This window comes from Laccaria bicolor, genomic scaffold, assembly GCF_000143565.1.
Source record: "Laccaria bicolor S238N-H82 LACBIscaffold_23 genomic scaffold, whole genome shotgun sequence".
NCBI lineage: Eukaryota > Fungi > Basidiomycota > Agaricomycetes > Agaricales > Hydnangiaceae > Laccaria > Laccaria bicolor.
Window position 1 is genome coordinate 254,971 of NW_001889894.1, and position 15,992 is coordinate 270,962.

General features: G+C 50.7%; 4 protein-coding genes across 4 annotated transcripts; 3 read left to right on the forward strand and 1 right to left on the reverse strand.

Moving 5' to 3' along the window:
- Positions 1-76: 76 nt before the first annotated feature.
- On the forward strand, positions 77-3,337 carry LACBIDRAFT_303171 (uncharacterized protein; the record flags this gene model as incomplete). The annotated part of the gene is made up of 6 exons (XM_001883853.1): positions 77-832; positions 886-1,176; positions 1,227-1,325; positions 1,380-2,159; positions 2,204-2,921; positions 2,979-3,337. 6 exons carry the CDS (start codon positions 77-79, stop codon positions 3,335-3,337), a joined length of 3,003 nt encoding a protein of 1,000 aa, XP_001883888.1.
- Positions 3,338-3,392: 55 nt separating this feature from the next.
- Positions 3,393-6,252, reverse strand: LACBIDRAFT_329738 (uncharacterized protein; the record flags this gene model as incomplete). Its single annotated transcript, XM_001883973.1, has 12 exons — positions 3,393-3,446; positions 3,569-3,657; positions 3,719-3,901; positions 3,966-4,120; positions 4,226-4,344; positions 4,537-4,645; positions 4,694-5,034; positions 5,378-5,461; positions 5,508-5,888; positions 6,015-6,080; positions 6,128-6,144; positions 6,201-6,252. 12 exons carry the CDS (start codon positions 6,250-6,252, stop codon positions 3,393-3,395), a joined length of 1,650 nt encoding a protein of 549 aa, XP_001884008.1.
- A 2,347-nt stretch (positions 6,253-8,599) lies between these two features.
- LACBIDRAFT_329739 (uncharacterized protein) lies at positions 8,600-11,364 on the forward strand (the record flags this gene model as incomplete). Its single annotated transcript, XM_001883854.1, has 6 exons — positions 8,600-8,881; positions 8,938-10,195; positions 10,254-10,574; positions 11,103-11,154; positions 11,203-11,300; positions 11,354-11,364. 6 exons carry the CDS (start codon positions 8,600-8,602, stop codon positions 11,362-11,364), a joined length of 2,022 nt encoding a protein of 673 aa, XP_001883889.1.
- A 1,898-nt stretch (positions 11,365-13,262) lies between these two features.
- On the forward strand, positions 13,263-13,556 carry LACBIDRAFT_303176 (uncharacterized protein; the record flags this gene model as incomplete). Its single annotated transcript, XM_001883855.1, has 1 exon — positions 13,263-13,556. The coding sequence occupies one exon, from the start codon at positions 13,263-13,265 to the stop codon at positions 13,554-13,556; it is 294 nt and encodes a 97-aa protein (XP_001883890.1).
- Positions 13,557-15,992: the final 2,436 nt, after the last annotated feature.

The following is a 15,992-nucleotide window of genomic DNA, read 5'->3' on the forward strand; positions in this document are numbered from 1 at the left end:
ATACAACCTACATCTCCTTACTTTCTGTATCGTTTATCCTCCCAACCCAAAACTGAACCTTGTCCAACTTCTCGTCATGTCCATTCCCTCCAACAGATTCACCTGCGACGGCTGCCAATTCACGGGATTTACCCAACGTGGCTACTTACCGCACCTTCGTCAAAGCCGCAATCCTGATTGCAATGCCATATTCCACGAACTAATGGGCGTACTTCCCGAGTCTGATGTCGGCGCCAGCCTCGCCGTCGATGGACTTCGTCTCGACCTTGATGGCCCAGGTGGGGAAGCAGTCCCGTTCGCTGGGGACATTTTTGGAGACGCCGACGATTACAACATAGGCGACGACTTCCAGCACCCTGAAATGGATGCTGGCAATGGATCTGAGGGTGAAGACCTCCACGACGATGATCTCACTGCAGCTCTCCGTGCCGTGCTTGAGGACGAATGGGGACCAGAACGACCGGTCGGGCAGCCTGCCCATATCGCTGCTGAGGGCCAACCTGTTGCTGAGGAAGCTCAGCCTGGGCTTAATCATCAATTTAACACCACCCGGAGCGCAGAGGACCCACTGTGGCATGCGCATAACATCAAAATTTGGCGTGCACATAACTTCAAAATTGTTCGATATTCAGACAAACACCCAACAAAGCGAGCAGGAGGGACGTTAGGTCGAAAGAATGCCACAGATGTAGATTACAAGGCTGGCCTCGCAGCTAGTGCCTCAAATCCATGGGCGCCTTTCACGTCGCAAGTAGATTGGGAGGTGGCTAGGTGGGCGAAGCTTCGAGGGGCTGGGTCGACAGCCTTCTCTGACTTGCTGGCAATCGAGGGCGTAAGTGGAATGTATAAAATTATTCGTTAGTACTCACAAACCTTCTTATTCAGGTACGAGACGCCTTGGGCCTTTCGTATCGGACCTCTGGTGAACTCAACAAGATAATCGACGCAAAGCTTCCCAACAGTTGGCCGAAATTTATCTGCCGCCAGGTTGTCGTCCACAACGCATCCTTCGACCTCTATTCACGCAATATTCTGGAATGTATCGAGGCCTTGTGGAGTGACCCCGAGTTTACAGAATCTCTCCTCGTTGAACCTCAGCGGCACTACGCCGACGATGACCTTACAATCAGAGTTTACCATGAAATGAATACCGGAAAGCGGTGGCAGGATACTCAGGTTTGTAATTCATCAATCCACTCTCTTCTGCATCGCTTAGTTTCTTCCAGAAAGCTGTTGAAGACGAAACCAAGAAGAAGAATTGCACTGTCGTGCCCGTCGTCATCTCTTCCGACAAAACTCAACTCACACTTTTTCGCGGCCCAACGGCCTACCCGATTTATATGACTATTGGAAATATCCCGAAGCACATCCGATGAAAGCCTTCGCGACAAACGCAAGTTTTACTTGGATACCTCCCTACCTCCGAACTCGACGATGTTACCAACAAGTCCGCGCATCGTCGGATTCTTGCCAACTTATTCCATTGTTGCGTCGGGTATATCCTTGAACCCCTCCAAAGTGCCAGAATTGACGGTATGGTACTCGCAGGTGGGGATGGCTCTGTTCGCCGTGGACACCCCGTTCTTGCTGTTTACGTCGGAGACTATCCGGAGCAACGCCTCGTCTCTGGGATCAAAAACGGGGAGTGTCCTGTTCGCCCTGCACACCGCGATGACATTGGTGATCCCGAGAGCGCTGTTGATCCTCGAGAGTTGGGGGCTATTTTGGATGCCTTGGACGCTATTAGCCAGGGACCAACTGAATTCACGAAGGCACGCGCTGCAGCTGGCATTAAACCCATCCAGAACCCCTTCTGGAAAGACCTCCCATTTCTTAACATATATCAGTCAATCTCTCTGGATGCCCTGCACCAGCTTTATCAGGGTGTTATCGAGCACCTGATTGGGTGGATTCGGGATGTCTGCGGCGATGCGGAAATCGACGCTCGGCGCCGCCGGTTACCACCCAATCACAATATTCACCTTTTTTCGAAAGGAATCTCCGGCCTGTCGCGCGTCACGGGCACCGAACACAACCAGATCTGTCGCTTCCTCCTTGGTATCATCGTTGATATCAAACTCCCTGATAACCTCTCGAATGCCCGTCCTTTAGCCTCTGTTCGAGGGATGTTCGATTTTCTCTATCTCGCCCCATACCCAGTTCATTCCCAGCCAACCCTTGACAACTTGACATGGCACTTGAGATGTTCCACGAAAATAAGGATATATTCCTTGACCTCGGTGTTCGGACGAACTTTAACATCCCCAAGCTCCATTTCTCTTCCCACTATCATTTCTTCATTGAACTTTACGGCGCCGTCGACAACTATAACACTGAATACACAGAGCGCCTTCGCATCGACCTTGCGAAGGAAGCTTACCGCGCTACGAATGGTAAGGATGAATACACCCAAATGACCATCTGGCTGGAGAGACGAGAGAAAGTCCTACACCGCGACCGGTTTATTTGGCGAAAATCACAGCAGGTTTCGCCACCCCTCACACCCTGTGTGAGACCGCCATCAATTCCGACTCTTGTGCATCCCCGAGAAGTGCAGATGGCCAAACATCCATCAGCCCAAGGTGTCAAACTCAACAAGATTATCGAAGACTACGGCGCAACGCTCCTCGAAGTTGCACTAGCTCGCTATGTCATCCAAATACAAAACCCTAGGTATAGCCGCGCTGAGATTGAAGCCTCCGTTGACGACTTTTACCTTCCCTTTGATCGACTCTCCGTTTTCTTCCGAATGAAATTCCGCGCCTACGATCCTTATCAGGCAACATCCAATGCATCAGCCAGCGTCGTCGACTCCATTCACTGTCAACCGTCGCGAAGGAATGGGCTCGGTGAAGTAGTTCCTGGCCGCTTTGATGCCGTCCTCATCCACTACAAGGACGGCGGTGAAACTGGTGTGCAAGGTGGCATATTTTCCGTTTCTAATCTTAACTCAACGCTGATTCATGTTCTCAAATTAGGCTACTGCGTCGCACGGGTACGCTGCATTTTTCAGCTGCCTAAACGAGCCCTCGACCTTTGGTTCCCAGGACGATCACCGCCGAAACGTTTTGCATATGTCGAGTGGTTCACTCCCTTTTCGCCCCGAGGCCCCGAGAAGCATCACCTTCTCTATTGTGCTTCTCCCTTGCTCGATAACGGCGGTCAGCAACTCGTTAGTGCGGTCCCAATAAACTTAATTCGCCAATCAGTCCATCTCTTTCCAAAATTTGGGCCACTTGTGAATAGCGCGTGGAAGTCTAGTACTGCGCTCGATGTATGTAAAGTATTCTACTGTAATCCTTTCTCGGACCGCTTCCCTTATAGTAATCTTTTCTGATATTTGTGGTCTTTTCTAATATTAGTCGTCTTTGTTTATTAACCGTAAAAATAAATTAAAGAGCAACGACGCTACAGTTAGTCATATTATCTGAAATTACGCGGGACCCCTGGTAATACACAACAAATTATGAGTACTGGACAAATCTTATCACGACTACCGCAGATTAGTTGGTAGTTAGCCCTATTATTTCCCAGTTATTGAGATTAGAAGTAATCGGGAGATAATTACCTGAAATTTGGATTTGGGGTTTTTCCCGATGTCTACGTCCTTGTACACGCCATTCACGTCTGTTGCATCTGCGTCTTCAATTGCTTTGCCTAGACAATTCAGTTGTAAGTAAAGTGCGTTGCGTAGATCAAAAAATGTAAAAAAACTCACTTTCTGCTCGCTTCCTTTTTCTTGTGGCAGATTTCTTACTTGGACGTGCGGCGGAATCGGGGGCAGATTCCTCTTCATGAGCTTGATCACCATCGATAACGTCGATAACGTTGCCAACGGTTGATGGTTCTCTCGACGTCGGCGGTTGCGATGCGTCAGACGCTGATAAGGCGGCGGCTATGGCTGTTGCCCAAGATTAGATAGTAATTACTAATTAGATAGCAACATATGCCAAAAAGCGACGTACCATCTGAAGCCTTGGCAGCTGCATTTGCACGCCCAGTTGCAATATTCTGGCGATGTGAAGAAAGGATCCGCTTTTCAGTATTTTCCGGGTCAACAAGCTTCTGCCTGGGATAAGCCGTGGGATGTGTAGCCATAAAGAGGTTCGTTGCCGTATACCTGATAGAGAAAAATAGAATATATATATGAATTCCTGGAACCAAAAAAACCATCAGAAACTGGAACTAAATTGACAGATTGTGGATGAGGAAGGTCAATACACACAGGGTGGTGAAGAGTTGGGTAACAGAGATAAGATGCCTGGAAGGACAATGAAGATAGGAAAGCGGTACATCTCCATTTCCAATGTGAAGTCCTTGATTCTTAATTTTGTAATTTGATTGCTACAAAAAATGCAGCCTCTTTTTAAAATTTCAATTACACATTGGCAGATAGGAGTAAGGTAGATGGGTGAGTTAGTTATTTCTTTGTCCAACATCTGGAAGAGTGCCAGACAACGTTCTCTTGTTCCAGAGAGGGGGCTTCCCTTTCAGTTTGTCGAAAGAGGCTTTGGGGAAGAAAAACACGTTTCCAACCCGTCCCGGAGTGACATCATCCTCTTGGGTATGGCTGCCAGGCTCCCACTCTCCCACACGATGATACAGTTGGCCAGACAAGAGAATGACCAAGGTCCCTGGGTCATATCTATCCAAAATTCAGGCGGTGATAGAGAAATACGCAGCAGCCACTTACTCAAGTTTAACCTTGAGGTCCGGCAAGTACAGCTCTCCTCCTCTATATCGGCCACAATTGAAAATTGCGGTGGGACCATCGTCTAAGCCGTCCACATGGGTCTCAACTGGCAACTTCCAAACAATTGCCCTCCCCAGCCAAGGCCCAGGGTCCTCCGTTGTCCAGGCACCAGCTTCAAAGGCGGCCTGGTATTGGAAATAGTAATTGGGGAAGGCGACCTTGAAGCATTCGCTGAGGTATAAGGCGACGGATCTACTGCCCTGGAAATATCTTGAAACGGCCATTTGCCCTTTGCATGTCCCCCTCCCAGCCATGTCCCGCGAATGGGTCATGGGATCATTCTAATTGAAATGGGGTTAGCACCCCCGCAGTCAGGAAATTTAGGATACAAACAGGATGGCCTTGTTGATGCCATGCGTGGACAAGATGCGTCACCCCCGTTCTTTCAGCCCCCATCTCCTCAGCTGACCCCACGCCTTCCCTAATATATTCCTCAGGGCAATCAGGGGGGGGCTGGAGACTGTAAGCCATAAGGGTTTGGTTTGGATGCCGGATATCCCTTTCGTTGGCATGAGGGGCCAAAAACTGGTGAAGTTCTTGTGCGCATTGGTGATATCTCCGAAGCATGTTGCTCTGTGATTAGGCAGTGAGGGGCCGAAGATACTGTCAACGCTGCTTACTTACAGGAATTCCATCCCAGCGCTGGTCTTCAGACTCAGATGCTTGAACGTCCTTCAGCGTCCGTTTGTGGGGTCCAGGGTAGAGGGTCTGTATTCATGTTAAGCGGCGTCATCCAAAAAATTACTTGACTTACTGTTTCCCCCCTGCCTTTTCTTTCCGCTGTAGCCTGGTCGTTGGTCTCCGTTCTGTGGGAAAAGACGCAAGCCAAGGTCTTCCCAGTTTTGTCCACAAATTTCGCAGAGCAGGCGTCCGCTTCAAGGTCCTGCATCCCGGAGATGATAGTGTTGGCCTGGTCAACGTCTTCGTCGCAATTTTTGGTTCGTTCCATAAGCTCGGTGAATGCGACGTGGGAGAGAGTGTAGGTGGGAGCGTATTTCAACCACAGATTGGCGGACCTTTCGGCGGAAGCTATAACGGCCTTCTCCTGGGATTCAGAAGAGCGATTTTCGGCCCTTCGTCGCCCCACAGCGGGGTTCAATTCATCGATGTTCGGCAAGGGCACGGGAGCCTGACTCTGCTAGAGTTGTGAATGCCCAAGAGTCAAGGAAGAAACTAGCCACTGACTGGGTTCAACCTCAAAGCAGGACGCTGTTCTCTGCCTTTAGAGGCAGTTGGGAGTGAAGATAAGATGGCCTCATACCTTTTTTGCGTTATCTAGGCCCTGTCCCTTTTTCTGACGTTTCCTCCGTTGTCCCGGAACGTCAGGCTAACTCATCGTAAGAACCTCCTAGCGCAGCGAAGAAGCCTACTTACAGGGAGGGCCGCGTTGACTGTAAATTTAGTGAATAGACAGCCGACGGATCAGCGTAAAGAGGGAACCTCATACCTGCCGAAGGTGGTTCTTTATCTGGCCCTTTGCGTTTCCGAGTGATGGCCATGGCAGGGAAGAGTCGGGGAGGTACAGAGCTGAGTCATAAAAGGAGTTTAGCTTCTCTTTTTCCAAGACTTTCTCACGCAAATCTCTGACTCAGGCCACAACCTGCCCAGCGTTTCTCGGCTGTAAGCCCCTTCGCGGGGGCATGCTCGCCGCGGGCATGAACTGCTGAGACGAGCGTTCTCTGAGGACGCGATAACTCTCAGCGGGTCGCTCAGTCGGGAAACGGCCAGGCAGGGGCGGGCTTCTCTTTCCGAGTAACCGCCACGCTGGCTTCCTATCGAGTCCTACAGTTCCTGCCAATTACTACGACTCGCACAGCCCCGCCGTTCGCACCCCTTCGTGCGTCGGCCCGCTAACGAGATGCTAACGGCTTCGAGCTCGCGGATTCAGCAACTTTTCTTCGCCTGGGGCCGCAGGCGAACCTCTCACATACAACCGTTGTCCAATTGGTTGTGCCCAGGGCGTGGTTATACGCTCGTTCTGTCCCACCGAAGCTCAGAACTGCTGAGCCTTTTCATCGAGGGCCCTCTCCGCCTTGGCGACGGTTCAAGCTGAGTAACGACCAAAATTCAGATCCTATTGATCTGGGCCTCACCCTGAATTGGCGACTATTTGATACTATTTCTCCACCGCCGTTTTCTTCCTTCTTCCCAACGTTCCCTGCGCCGTTACGCACAAACCGCCCGACGATTCCCATTCTTGGGCGTACTGTACATCTGATTCTCATCTCGACTGCGTTTAGTTGACATTGGACGCAGCTTACAGGTTGCGTAGATCCGCCGTTCTGCCTAGAGCCGCGGTTTGTCGCCCTAATTGGACTAGACCTACCCTTTCCCTTTATATAACCGATTATCCCTATCAAGTTTACCGAAAGGTGCGACTGTCGACCCACGGACACATTCGAAGTCGTTGACCTAGGCGCAGTAGCTGCGTCGCCCGCCCTCCGAAGGTGATCCCAGAGACAGCCTAGAGCCCTCTCAGTTGGCGGTCAGTTATCTTGTAAACGATTAGATTCCTCAACGGTGGGATCCAAGCTCGTACGGAGATAATTGAATGAAAGGGCATGGGTCGTCGACGCTGTCGATTTGAGGGGGAAGTCTGTCGGGATTTCTTGTACATAGACCCAGCGGCGAATTCTAGTTTCTCTACGTAGTACGTCCTCGATGGGGAGGGATGAACTTGGTCGTTATATGCGCAAGCCTTTGATACGGATTCGTTGAAGTCCGACGTCCTTCGATGAGGAAGACAACCCTTGAGCGCTTGAGCTCGAAGCCAACCTCGAGTCGGCGATCTGGCACGTGGACGCCAACTTTGTAGTCGTCGACTTCGCTTGACCCAGAAGTACGAACTGACCCGGAGATGAAGGGTTGAACTCTAGTCGTTCGTTACTCAGAGCCACAATGAGATTGGGACAACTCCTTCGCAACTCACCGTCGTCGTATCCTTGCCATTAACTCAGCCGTACGCGGCTTTTCCTTTGGACATCCCCCAGGCCTTTAACCTCCCTTTCCTCCGCCGACCCCATCGGAGAGCTTGTCGGGCCCTGGGGATGCCGCAGCGAAGGAAGAGGCTTCGGAAGTCGCGTCTCCCGTCGCTTCAACGTGTGACCTTCGTCGGGTTCGTCTTGGATCTGTCGGCGCTGGAGAAAGTGAGGACGAGGTGAGGGAAAGGAGGAAATGCAGTCAAGCGACGTCGTTATCTACAGAAGGTGGATCGTCAAAAAATGGGTTAGGCTGATACGCAAGGCGCACCGTATGTAGTGGAGTTACGCGATAACTCAGCGTAAGGTGGATTCGGCGTCGGAGTTGAAGTCCGAGGCGAGTTAGTGATTAAACGCAGATGAGAGACTGAGACGAGAGGACGAAGGAATAAGGCAGATGTTAACTTTAATATCAAGGATGAGGTTACTTGCTACATGCGAGGAGGGTTCGGTAATATCGGTACAAGGTAAGACAATAAAGGGAATAAGGATCATGAGGAAATGTCGCGGAGAAGGAGACGACAAGTAGAGAAACGTGGAGTCGGAGTGGGGACTTATTGTGAAGAGGGTTGCCAAGGTAGGGAATAGGAGACTTGGCAAGACGAAGAACAATAGGCGCTTGTTCTATTCGAAGTTGTCGTGCTCGGAGTTGCGTACACGTGTTCGGCGTGGGTTTGCCGGAATACAAGGTCGGAGTTGGTTCGGCGTTGTAGTCCGAGAAGCGAGTTTGGCGTGGATTGGTCATGTGAGGTAGGGAGTCACGAGGATGATCGTGACAGTACCCCCCTTTAAGTCCGAGTTCCCAAGAGGACGTGACCGTGGTTGCAATTAAGCTTTTTGTTGAACTTCTCTTTTCCTCCCACTCTGTATGAGCAACGAGCTCGAACGTGAGCTTCTCCTCTATACCGAATTCGAACAAGTTCAGCGATCAACGGAGGTTCAACGCCTCGCGCAATTTACCCGAGAACAGCAAAAGGCCAGTTGGAACGCGATGGCCCAGAAACTCCAAGTGAAGTCGTGTCGTGCGGTTACCGAGGGTGGGAAGGAGGTGTGGTCGGCGAAGCTTGTAAGGTTGATCTTCTGCTCTTGCAAGCAGGAGGTGGCGAGGTTGGCGAAGGCAAAGACACATGAGGCATTCGGGGTGAAAGTGGTGAGTGGATTGCGTGTAGTTGCGCTTTTTTATGACTAATTTCTCTTTTTTTTCAGAAATGCAGTAGTTGCATGTCAAAGGAGGTTCTTTGCGAGCCGAAAACCGGGGAGCGTACGGACAAGGTCGGATGCCACCAGTGCGCAATATTGAAGATCAAGTGCGACAGGGTGGTAATGTATTTGTTCGAGAAGTTCCAGGATGTTTGGGCGGCGGAAGGGCACGCTGTGGCGAAGGCCGATTTTATGACCTGGTACCCCACTATCGCGAAGAAGAAGGAGAACAAGTTTGTGGTGTTGGAAGAGAAGGAGGTTCGGAGAGCGGTGTCGAAGCGAAAAGTTGGGACTGACGACGAAGAGGAGGATGAAGGCGAGGAGGAGGAGAAGCAATCTGCGAAGGGTCGAACGTCTTCGGCGCGTGGTGACGACGAGGAGGAACAAGCTGGAGTATCACCGGCGCAGAGTAAAGGCAGGAAAACGTCCGCGGCGCGTGGTGACGAGGAGGAGGAAGAGGAAGAGGAAGTGTCATTGGCGAAGAGCAAGGGAAAGGGAAAGGAACGCCCGATTTCTGCCGTTGATGTTGGTGGGGAGGAGGAGGAGGATGATGAAGAGGATAGTGGGTCTGAGCGGCCCTCTGGTTCTGCGATGATGACACCTGGTGCGAGGATGACTCCTGGTCTATCTCGCAAGGCGGTAACTCCTTCGGCGGGGTCGTCCCGGGGGCCTCAGTTCTCGGCGGTGGTACTGAGGAAGCGGATCAAGACCTTGGAGGAAGAGTTGGCCAAGGAGAAGGCGCACTCCAGTCACATCGAGGATCGGCGGGATTATTACAAGCGCAAGCACTTGGAAGCGGAGGCGGAGGTACAAAAGTTGAAGACGGAAGCGATGGACTTTTTGGTGGAGAAGTCGAACTTCGCAAAACAGGCGGCGGAGTTGGATAATTTGAGACTTGCGGCGAAGGACGCGGAGTTGTGGAGGGAAGAAGTTGAAGTATTGAAGTCGGACAAGGAAGAACTCGAGAGAGAGAGGGAGGAGTTTTTGAAGTTGAGGGAGGAAAGCGAGGGAAAGTTTGCGGCTATAGGAAGGGAATGGGAGGTTCAACGTGTGGAGTTGGAGGAGAAATTGAGGGTGGTTGAGCAGGAAACAGAGGCGGGTCGGTCCCTCTGGGAGGAGCAGATGCGAGGTTTCAAGGAGTCGAGAGAAGCGATGAAGGTTAGAATGCGGGAATTCGAGTTATTTACGAAAGGGTCTGGCGCCGGAGTGTCGGGCGTAGATGGTGCCGATGAGGTCGACAAAGTTTTGGCGGAGGATGGCGCTGGTGAGTGCTTAACTTCTTCTGATCCCATTTTTCTCTGACGCTCTTTTGTTTTTTTCAGCAATTTTGTCCCTTTTGACGGCGCTCCGGGGTCACAACGCCGAGCTGCGAGAACATCTCGAGGCCTTCCGTTCGACTAACACTCGTGTGTGGATGTTGCTGGAGGGTGCAAGCCGAGAACCGGCCAAGGCGGCGGAGTACTATGGTGCAGCGAAGGCGAGGGCAGGAGAAGACTTGACGCGGGCACTGTTGCTGTCCGGCGTAGAGGTGTCGTTGTCGTTACTGGCGAGATTTGAGCAGGTACTGGGAGTTTTGAAGAAGGGAGAGCGTGGAGGCGTGAAGCGGGTTGCAGAGGAATTGGGAGAGGGTTTGGAGGATAGGCGTAAGCGGCACCGTGGTCCGGAGGTATAGAGGTTTTTTGTTTTCTTGTTTTTTGCTTTGTTTTCGTAGTTGTCGTAGTCTTGTTATCGTGTTTTGAAAAATAGTTCTTCGCCGTTCGTTATGAGTTGGTTGCGATTTTCTCCGTCGGACTTGGTTTTGTAGGATAAGCGGCGTGGAATCGGCGAACTAGAAGTTCGGAGTTGGTAACGTGTGCTTCTGGTTCCCAAGTGTCTTCTTGGGGTCCGTGTCCTACCCATCGAACGCGGTATTGCAGTTTCCCTCTGTGGATGCAGGAGTCGAGAATGTCTTCCACTTCATATTGTTCTCTCCTTCGATTTCGATGGGTGGAGGGGGTGGATTTTTTCGTCGGGGAAAGTATTCCGAAGTCGGCTCATGGAAGGGGGTAGGGCGAGTTTATAGGCATGGGTGGATACTTTTTGGATGACTTTAAATGGTCCCAACATCCGGTGGTCGAGCTTCGCTGATGGTCGTTTTGTTTTGATGTTCTCCGTTCGTAACCAAACCATAGCTCCGATGGGCCAATCTGGAGTTGGATCGCGTTTGATATTTGCGAATTTTTGGTAGGCCTCGTTGGCAGTTTTGATCTCTTGTTTCAAATGGTTGTGTAGGTCTTTCAAATCTGTGGCGACGAGTCTCGCTTCGTGTGATGGAATGTTATCGAAGGAGATAGATAGTCGGGGGTGGAATCCTTTGTTCGCGAAGAATGGTGAGACTCCCGTGGCTCGTATGAAGCCTTTTCCTAACATATCGTCAATGTAGTCTTTGAGTAGACCTAGTTCTTTCTCAGACATGTTATAAATTTTCCCAAACGGCGGTTCTACCCCGTCTTCAAGGTCGATTTTGTGGTCATATGGTCGGTGAGGGGGTAGGGTTTTTGCTTCTCCTTCCGAGAAAACGCTGGTGAATTCATGGTACTCCGGAGGGACTACTTCAACAAGAATTTCTTGTTCCGATTTCTTCTGACTGGGATCTTGTGTCTGCTCGGCACGCAAGGTTTCGTGGGGACTGGGGAAATGTGGAGTTGATAAACTTCTATTCCGTCGCGGATGAGTCTGGCGAAGGGTGCTGCGCCGATAATTTTGATATCAATTTCGGGGTTTTGTTGGGTATCGTGCGGTGAAGGAAGTGGTTCCGTGGGATCGTTGTCTGGAGGTGTCTTTGGTGGTCGGTGGTTTTCTTTGGGGGTGGGATCGTTAGGTGGGGATTTAGGAGGTTTAGGCGGGTTGGTGGACGGGGGGTTTGTTCGTGGGCTTGGGACATTGAACTGTTGCATTCCCGAATCTTGTAGCCAACGATTATGGAGTTCTCTGGTGTAGTCCCACATGCCAGGTAGTTCGATTCGTGCGAGTACCGAATGGGGGAGGTTTCCTTCTTCGTACGACCGTACGATGCTCCGTAGGATTCTGAAAATTTCGAAGGAGGTTCTTCGATCCAGGTTTCCGTAACCTAGTTCCCCTGAGTGCATTCTTGTTGAATACAAGAGATTGCTGAGGTTGGTTATTATCTCCGTACTGTGGGGGAGGATTCTCGGAGATAATTTGACTTTGTGAGTTTTCGGCGCGGGGATTGTTCCACGGCGGAGGTTGCAAGTACGATCTCTCGGGTTGATTTGCGGAAAAAACGGTTCCTGAGGGGGGAGCGGAATGGAATGATCCTCTGACTTGCCCTGGTACTAGGATGGTAGAGGTTATCGTTGTTTGGGAGGAGGGATTCGCATAGAAGGAGTGTTCGGATTGGGGGGAATTTGGAGGATTTACTGGTTCAGAGAGGGTGGGGTAGGAGATGGGTGCAGAGGATATGTTTAGACGAGATTCGAGAGATTCTCGGGGTTGGTTATGCGAAGTTTCTTGAGTAGTATAAGTTCCAGCCGTTGTATCAGTGGGTGGGTGATCCTTGATATTCTGTTAGGATCCGTCCTATTCCTTAGATAGGGCGAGAGACTAGGAAGAAGTCGACGTAGGTACCACCGGTAGTTACTAGACTGGAAGGAAAGAGATCGGTATTAGAATCGTTGTGCGGAGTTAGGTCCGAGAGTGTGAGAGTACTACGGTGCGCCTTGCGTATCAGCCAGGATTTCAGTATTCGATCAAAGGCATGTCCTCGGAGTCGGACTTCAAACTCAAGGGACCCAATGCTCTTTGCCGGTTCTGGTTCCAACTGTTTGTCCAAGTACACTGTACATTCTATGTTTTCTCTTTACTTGTGTTTTTCGCCTTTTATGTTCTCACCTTACGTTTCAACTTTTTCTGGTTCAATTGTCGATACATATGCTTTGTATTGCACCTAATTAAACACCATTCTCTGTTCTTTCTACGGCGGGTCCCTCTACAATGACGAGAATTTGACGAGAATTGTCGCGTGAATCAGAATTCGAAGTCACGTGATTCATGCCAGCTGCAACGCTGCATTTGTCTTTCTCCAGAGCTCTCTCCGAGGGCAGCGCCAAGGCGTGTTGCTACTGCTGGTTTTTGGTTGGATGGTCTGCCGCACGCCGCTTGCGTTATTCTGGTCTTACCTTGTGACCTGGAGGGTGTGGACACTGTCTTCTCCTCCCAGCAGCAAGTAGAGGGCCACTGCTCCTCTCCTCGCAAGTCTTGAAGCATTTAATTGGTGCGTTTTTATCTGTCTATTCTCTTAGAAGTCTTCTTCAGAGTCTTGTAGTGAAATTATGCTTGCTTGGTTCAAGTTCAGTCACTCTCCCTCTTTCAACGTGTTGTCTGCGAAACTCAGAATGCACCCTTTCAAATACCGGCTCGAGGACCTCTGTATCTCGGTCTCCGCCGTTGACGTGGGCGCCGCTTCGCCCGTGTTCCTCTCGTTTTCCGCCTCCTCGCCGCCTGGGGGAAAACACTCTGCCTCTGCCGTGCCTCGGCTTCTCCAACTTTCTCACCTCCCACTCCGTTTTGAAGCTTTCGCGTGCACCTTTGTCGCTTGTCCGTTTGGCCTCCCCGACTTCTCCTAGGCCCGCGTGCGCCTTCCTCACCCGTACCCAGTCTGTTGGGCCTTACTGGTCTTGTCTCGGCACCCCCCAGTCCTCTGGTGGGAGGACCTGTCTACATTCCGCGAGTTCATACTTGCGAAATTTGCTGGACTGCGTCCTGCCCGCCTCGCCTGACGCTTCTTTGAGTGCCAGCGAGCGAGCCGCTGCTGACTTTCCAGCAGGCTCTGACAGGCTTCGACTGGGTTTGCGAATACATTGATTCACGCCAGTCCGTGAGCTCGCTTTACCGCCGCAACAGCCCTTCCACTTGGCTCCACCAATTGTAGTCGGTTCCTTTTTTGCCTATTGTTCATTTAGTGTATAATGACTTGCGCCGACAACTGAACCAGAAGAAATAAAAACATAAGATGACTTGAAAAAGAATAAGTAAAGAGAAAACATAGTGGGTAAGTAGGAACCAGCCTCAGGAAATAACCGGCAAAGAGCGTTCGGAAACATCCCTTGAGTTTCAAGTCCGACTCCGAGGAGATGCCTTTGATCAAGTATTGAAATCCTGGCTGATACGCAAGGCGCACCGTACAGTGAAGAAGGCGAAGCTTACGTCCGAAAATTCAACTTGAAGTCCTCTTTTGTCGCGAGACAACGGGAAACAAGAGGACGTTATTGGGCTATCATCTTAGATGACTTTGGATAAGTAGAATGGCATTTAGTTTTAGTTTCTAGTACAAATTTTATCTACGACCATATCCAACTGGTTGCGTAGTCCACAAAGTCAGAATAAGCGGAAGGTAAGGTGAGGCAAATAGGGACCGTTTCTGCTGACAGTGAGGTTGGGAATCCGACCGTCACCGCTACTCCGCACATCTTCTGCACGTCCTCCACATCCTCTTCATCCACCTCTGACTCTAATCCGCAATCCGGTCCATGAAATCGGCACGCTGGATATCGTTGCGACCAGTACGTTGTCAGCTAGTCAATTCGGGAGACGGGGAAGCGCATGGGTCGTGAGCCTCACATGCCCACATTCTACGAGCCAGGGACACCGTAATTGCACGTGAGGTCACATGATGGTTTTGTTGATTTAATACTTCTTCCGGTTCAACGACGTTTGTTAACTTTCTCTTCAACGTCCTTGTCCATTTCCCCTTTCGCGTCGGTTCTTGTGAGGGCTCTGGTGTGACTCCATCCCTATCCTATGAACTTTCGTGAATTGTAGCCAGCGCCCTTATCTCTCTCACCCCATTGCCACTGTCGTAGCCCGTTTGCATGCATTTCAATCACAACAAGAACCCTTCCTACAAGGAGCCACTCGACCCTTCATCCTGCTGCATGAATAGTGCTCTCGACCGTCTCCAGTAACCTCCTCAAATTCCCTCCTTGAGGCAGAGGAACAGGCTGACATCGCAGAATCTTTCCTTATCGAGGCTGTTCCAACGTACATGAGTCATCGCTACGTTTCACAGTCTTACTTTCTTCATTTCTAGCTCACAAGTCAACTGTAGGGACATCTCCTCGATCGAGTGGCAGGCGCCGACGCAGCGGCGCTCACAAAGTCCGTCAAAGAAGCGCACCGCTGGGCCATCCTACAACCCAGGCCCCCGTTCACCCCCAGCCCCCGCCGTCCCTTCTCCTCTCGTAGAGTTGTTGAAGGATAAGGGCGTTGAGTTACCTTGACGACCGGATTTAGGTCTGAAGGAGTGAATGACTGGCCGACATTCCCGCAGCTGGTCATCGACGGCGAGTCGTTGGGTGGTTTGGACACCATGCAAGAGAGTGCGGAGAATGGAGAGCTGCGTAGATGGTTATGAACTTGGTCCCATAGTTATTGTCTGTCATTCAACTCCTCAATAGGATCTTTATTCAAATGCTCGTCTGTTAACGCGGAGATGCCTTCTATTCCGACCCCGAACAGGAAGCCCTTCCAACCCACAACTATCCGTCAAGCAAGCGATGTGTGCGTGAGTATCAAAGTTCACTTCAGGCCATCCTACGCCTTCAATCATGTAGCGCACAGCCAGCCATAGCTGGGATCGCAAGAGAATCCATTACGAACGACGGTAATTGACCTCATTCCTCATCTCAGCGACATATCTGACAAGATGTCAATTGGGATAAGATGCCTTCCTAATCTAAAGCCTACATGCGCAGCTAATAGCATGAGGGCTTGAAACAAACCTTGTAGATTTACAAAAGTAGCTCGTGGCATCAGTAATATAAAGGATACGAGTATTTCCGACTTCAGTCTGGCACTGCGTCATTGCACTGCAATGTTAGCTTGTGTTTGGTGCGCGGACTTAAATTTTAAAATGGTTTGATCGCGATCCAAGTTTCCAACGCGTCAAACCCTTTCTTTATTGTCGATATACCTGGCCCCGTTTGCGTCGGTTCTTGTGAGGGCTCTGGTGTGACTCCATCCCTATCCTATGAACTTTCGTGAATTCTGGCCAGTGTGCCCTT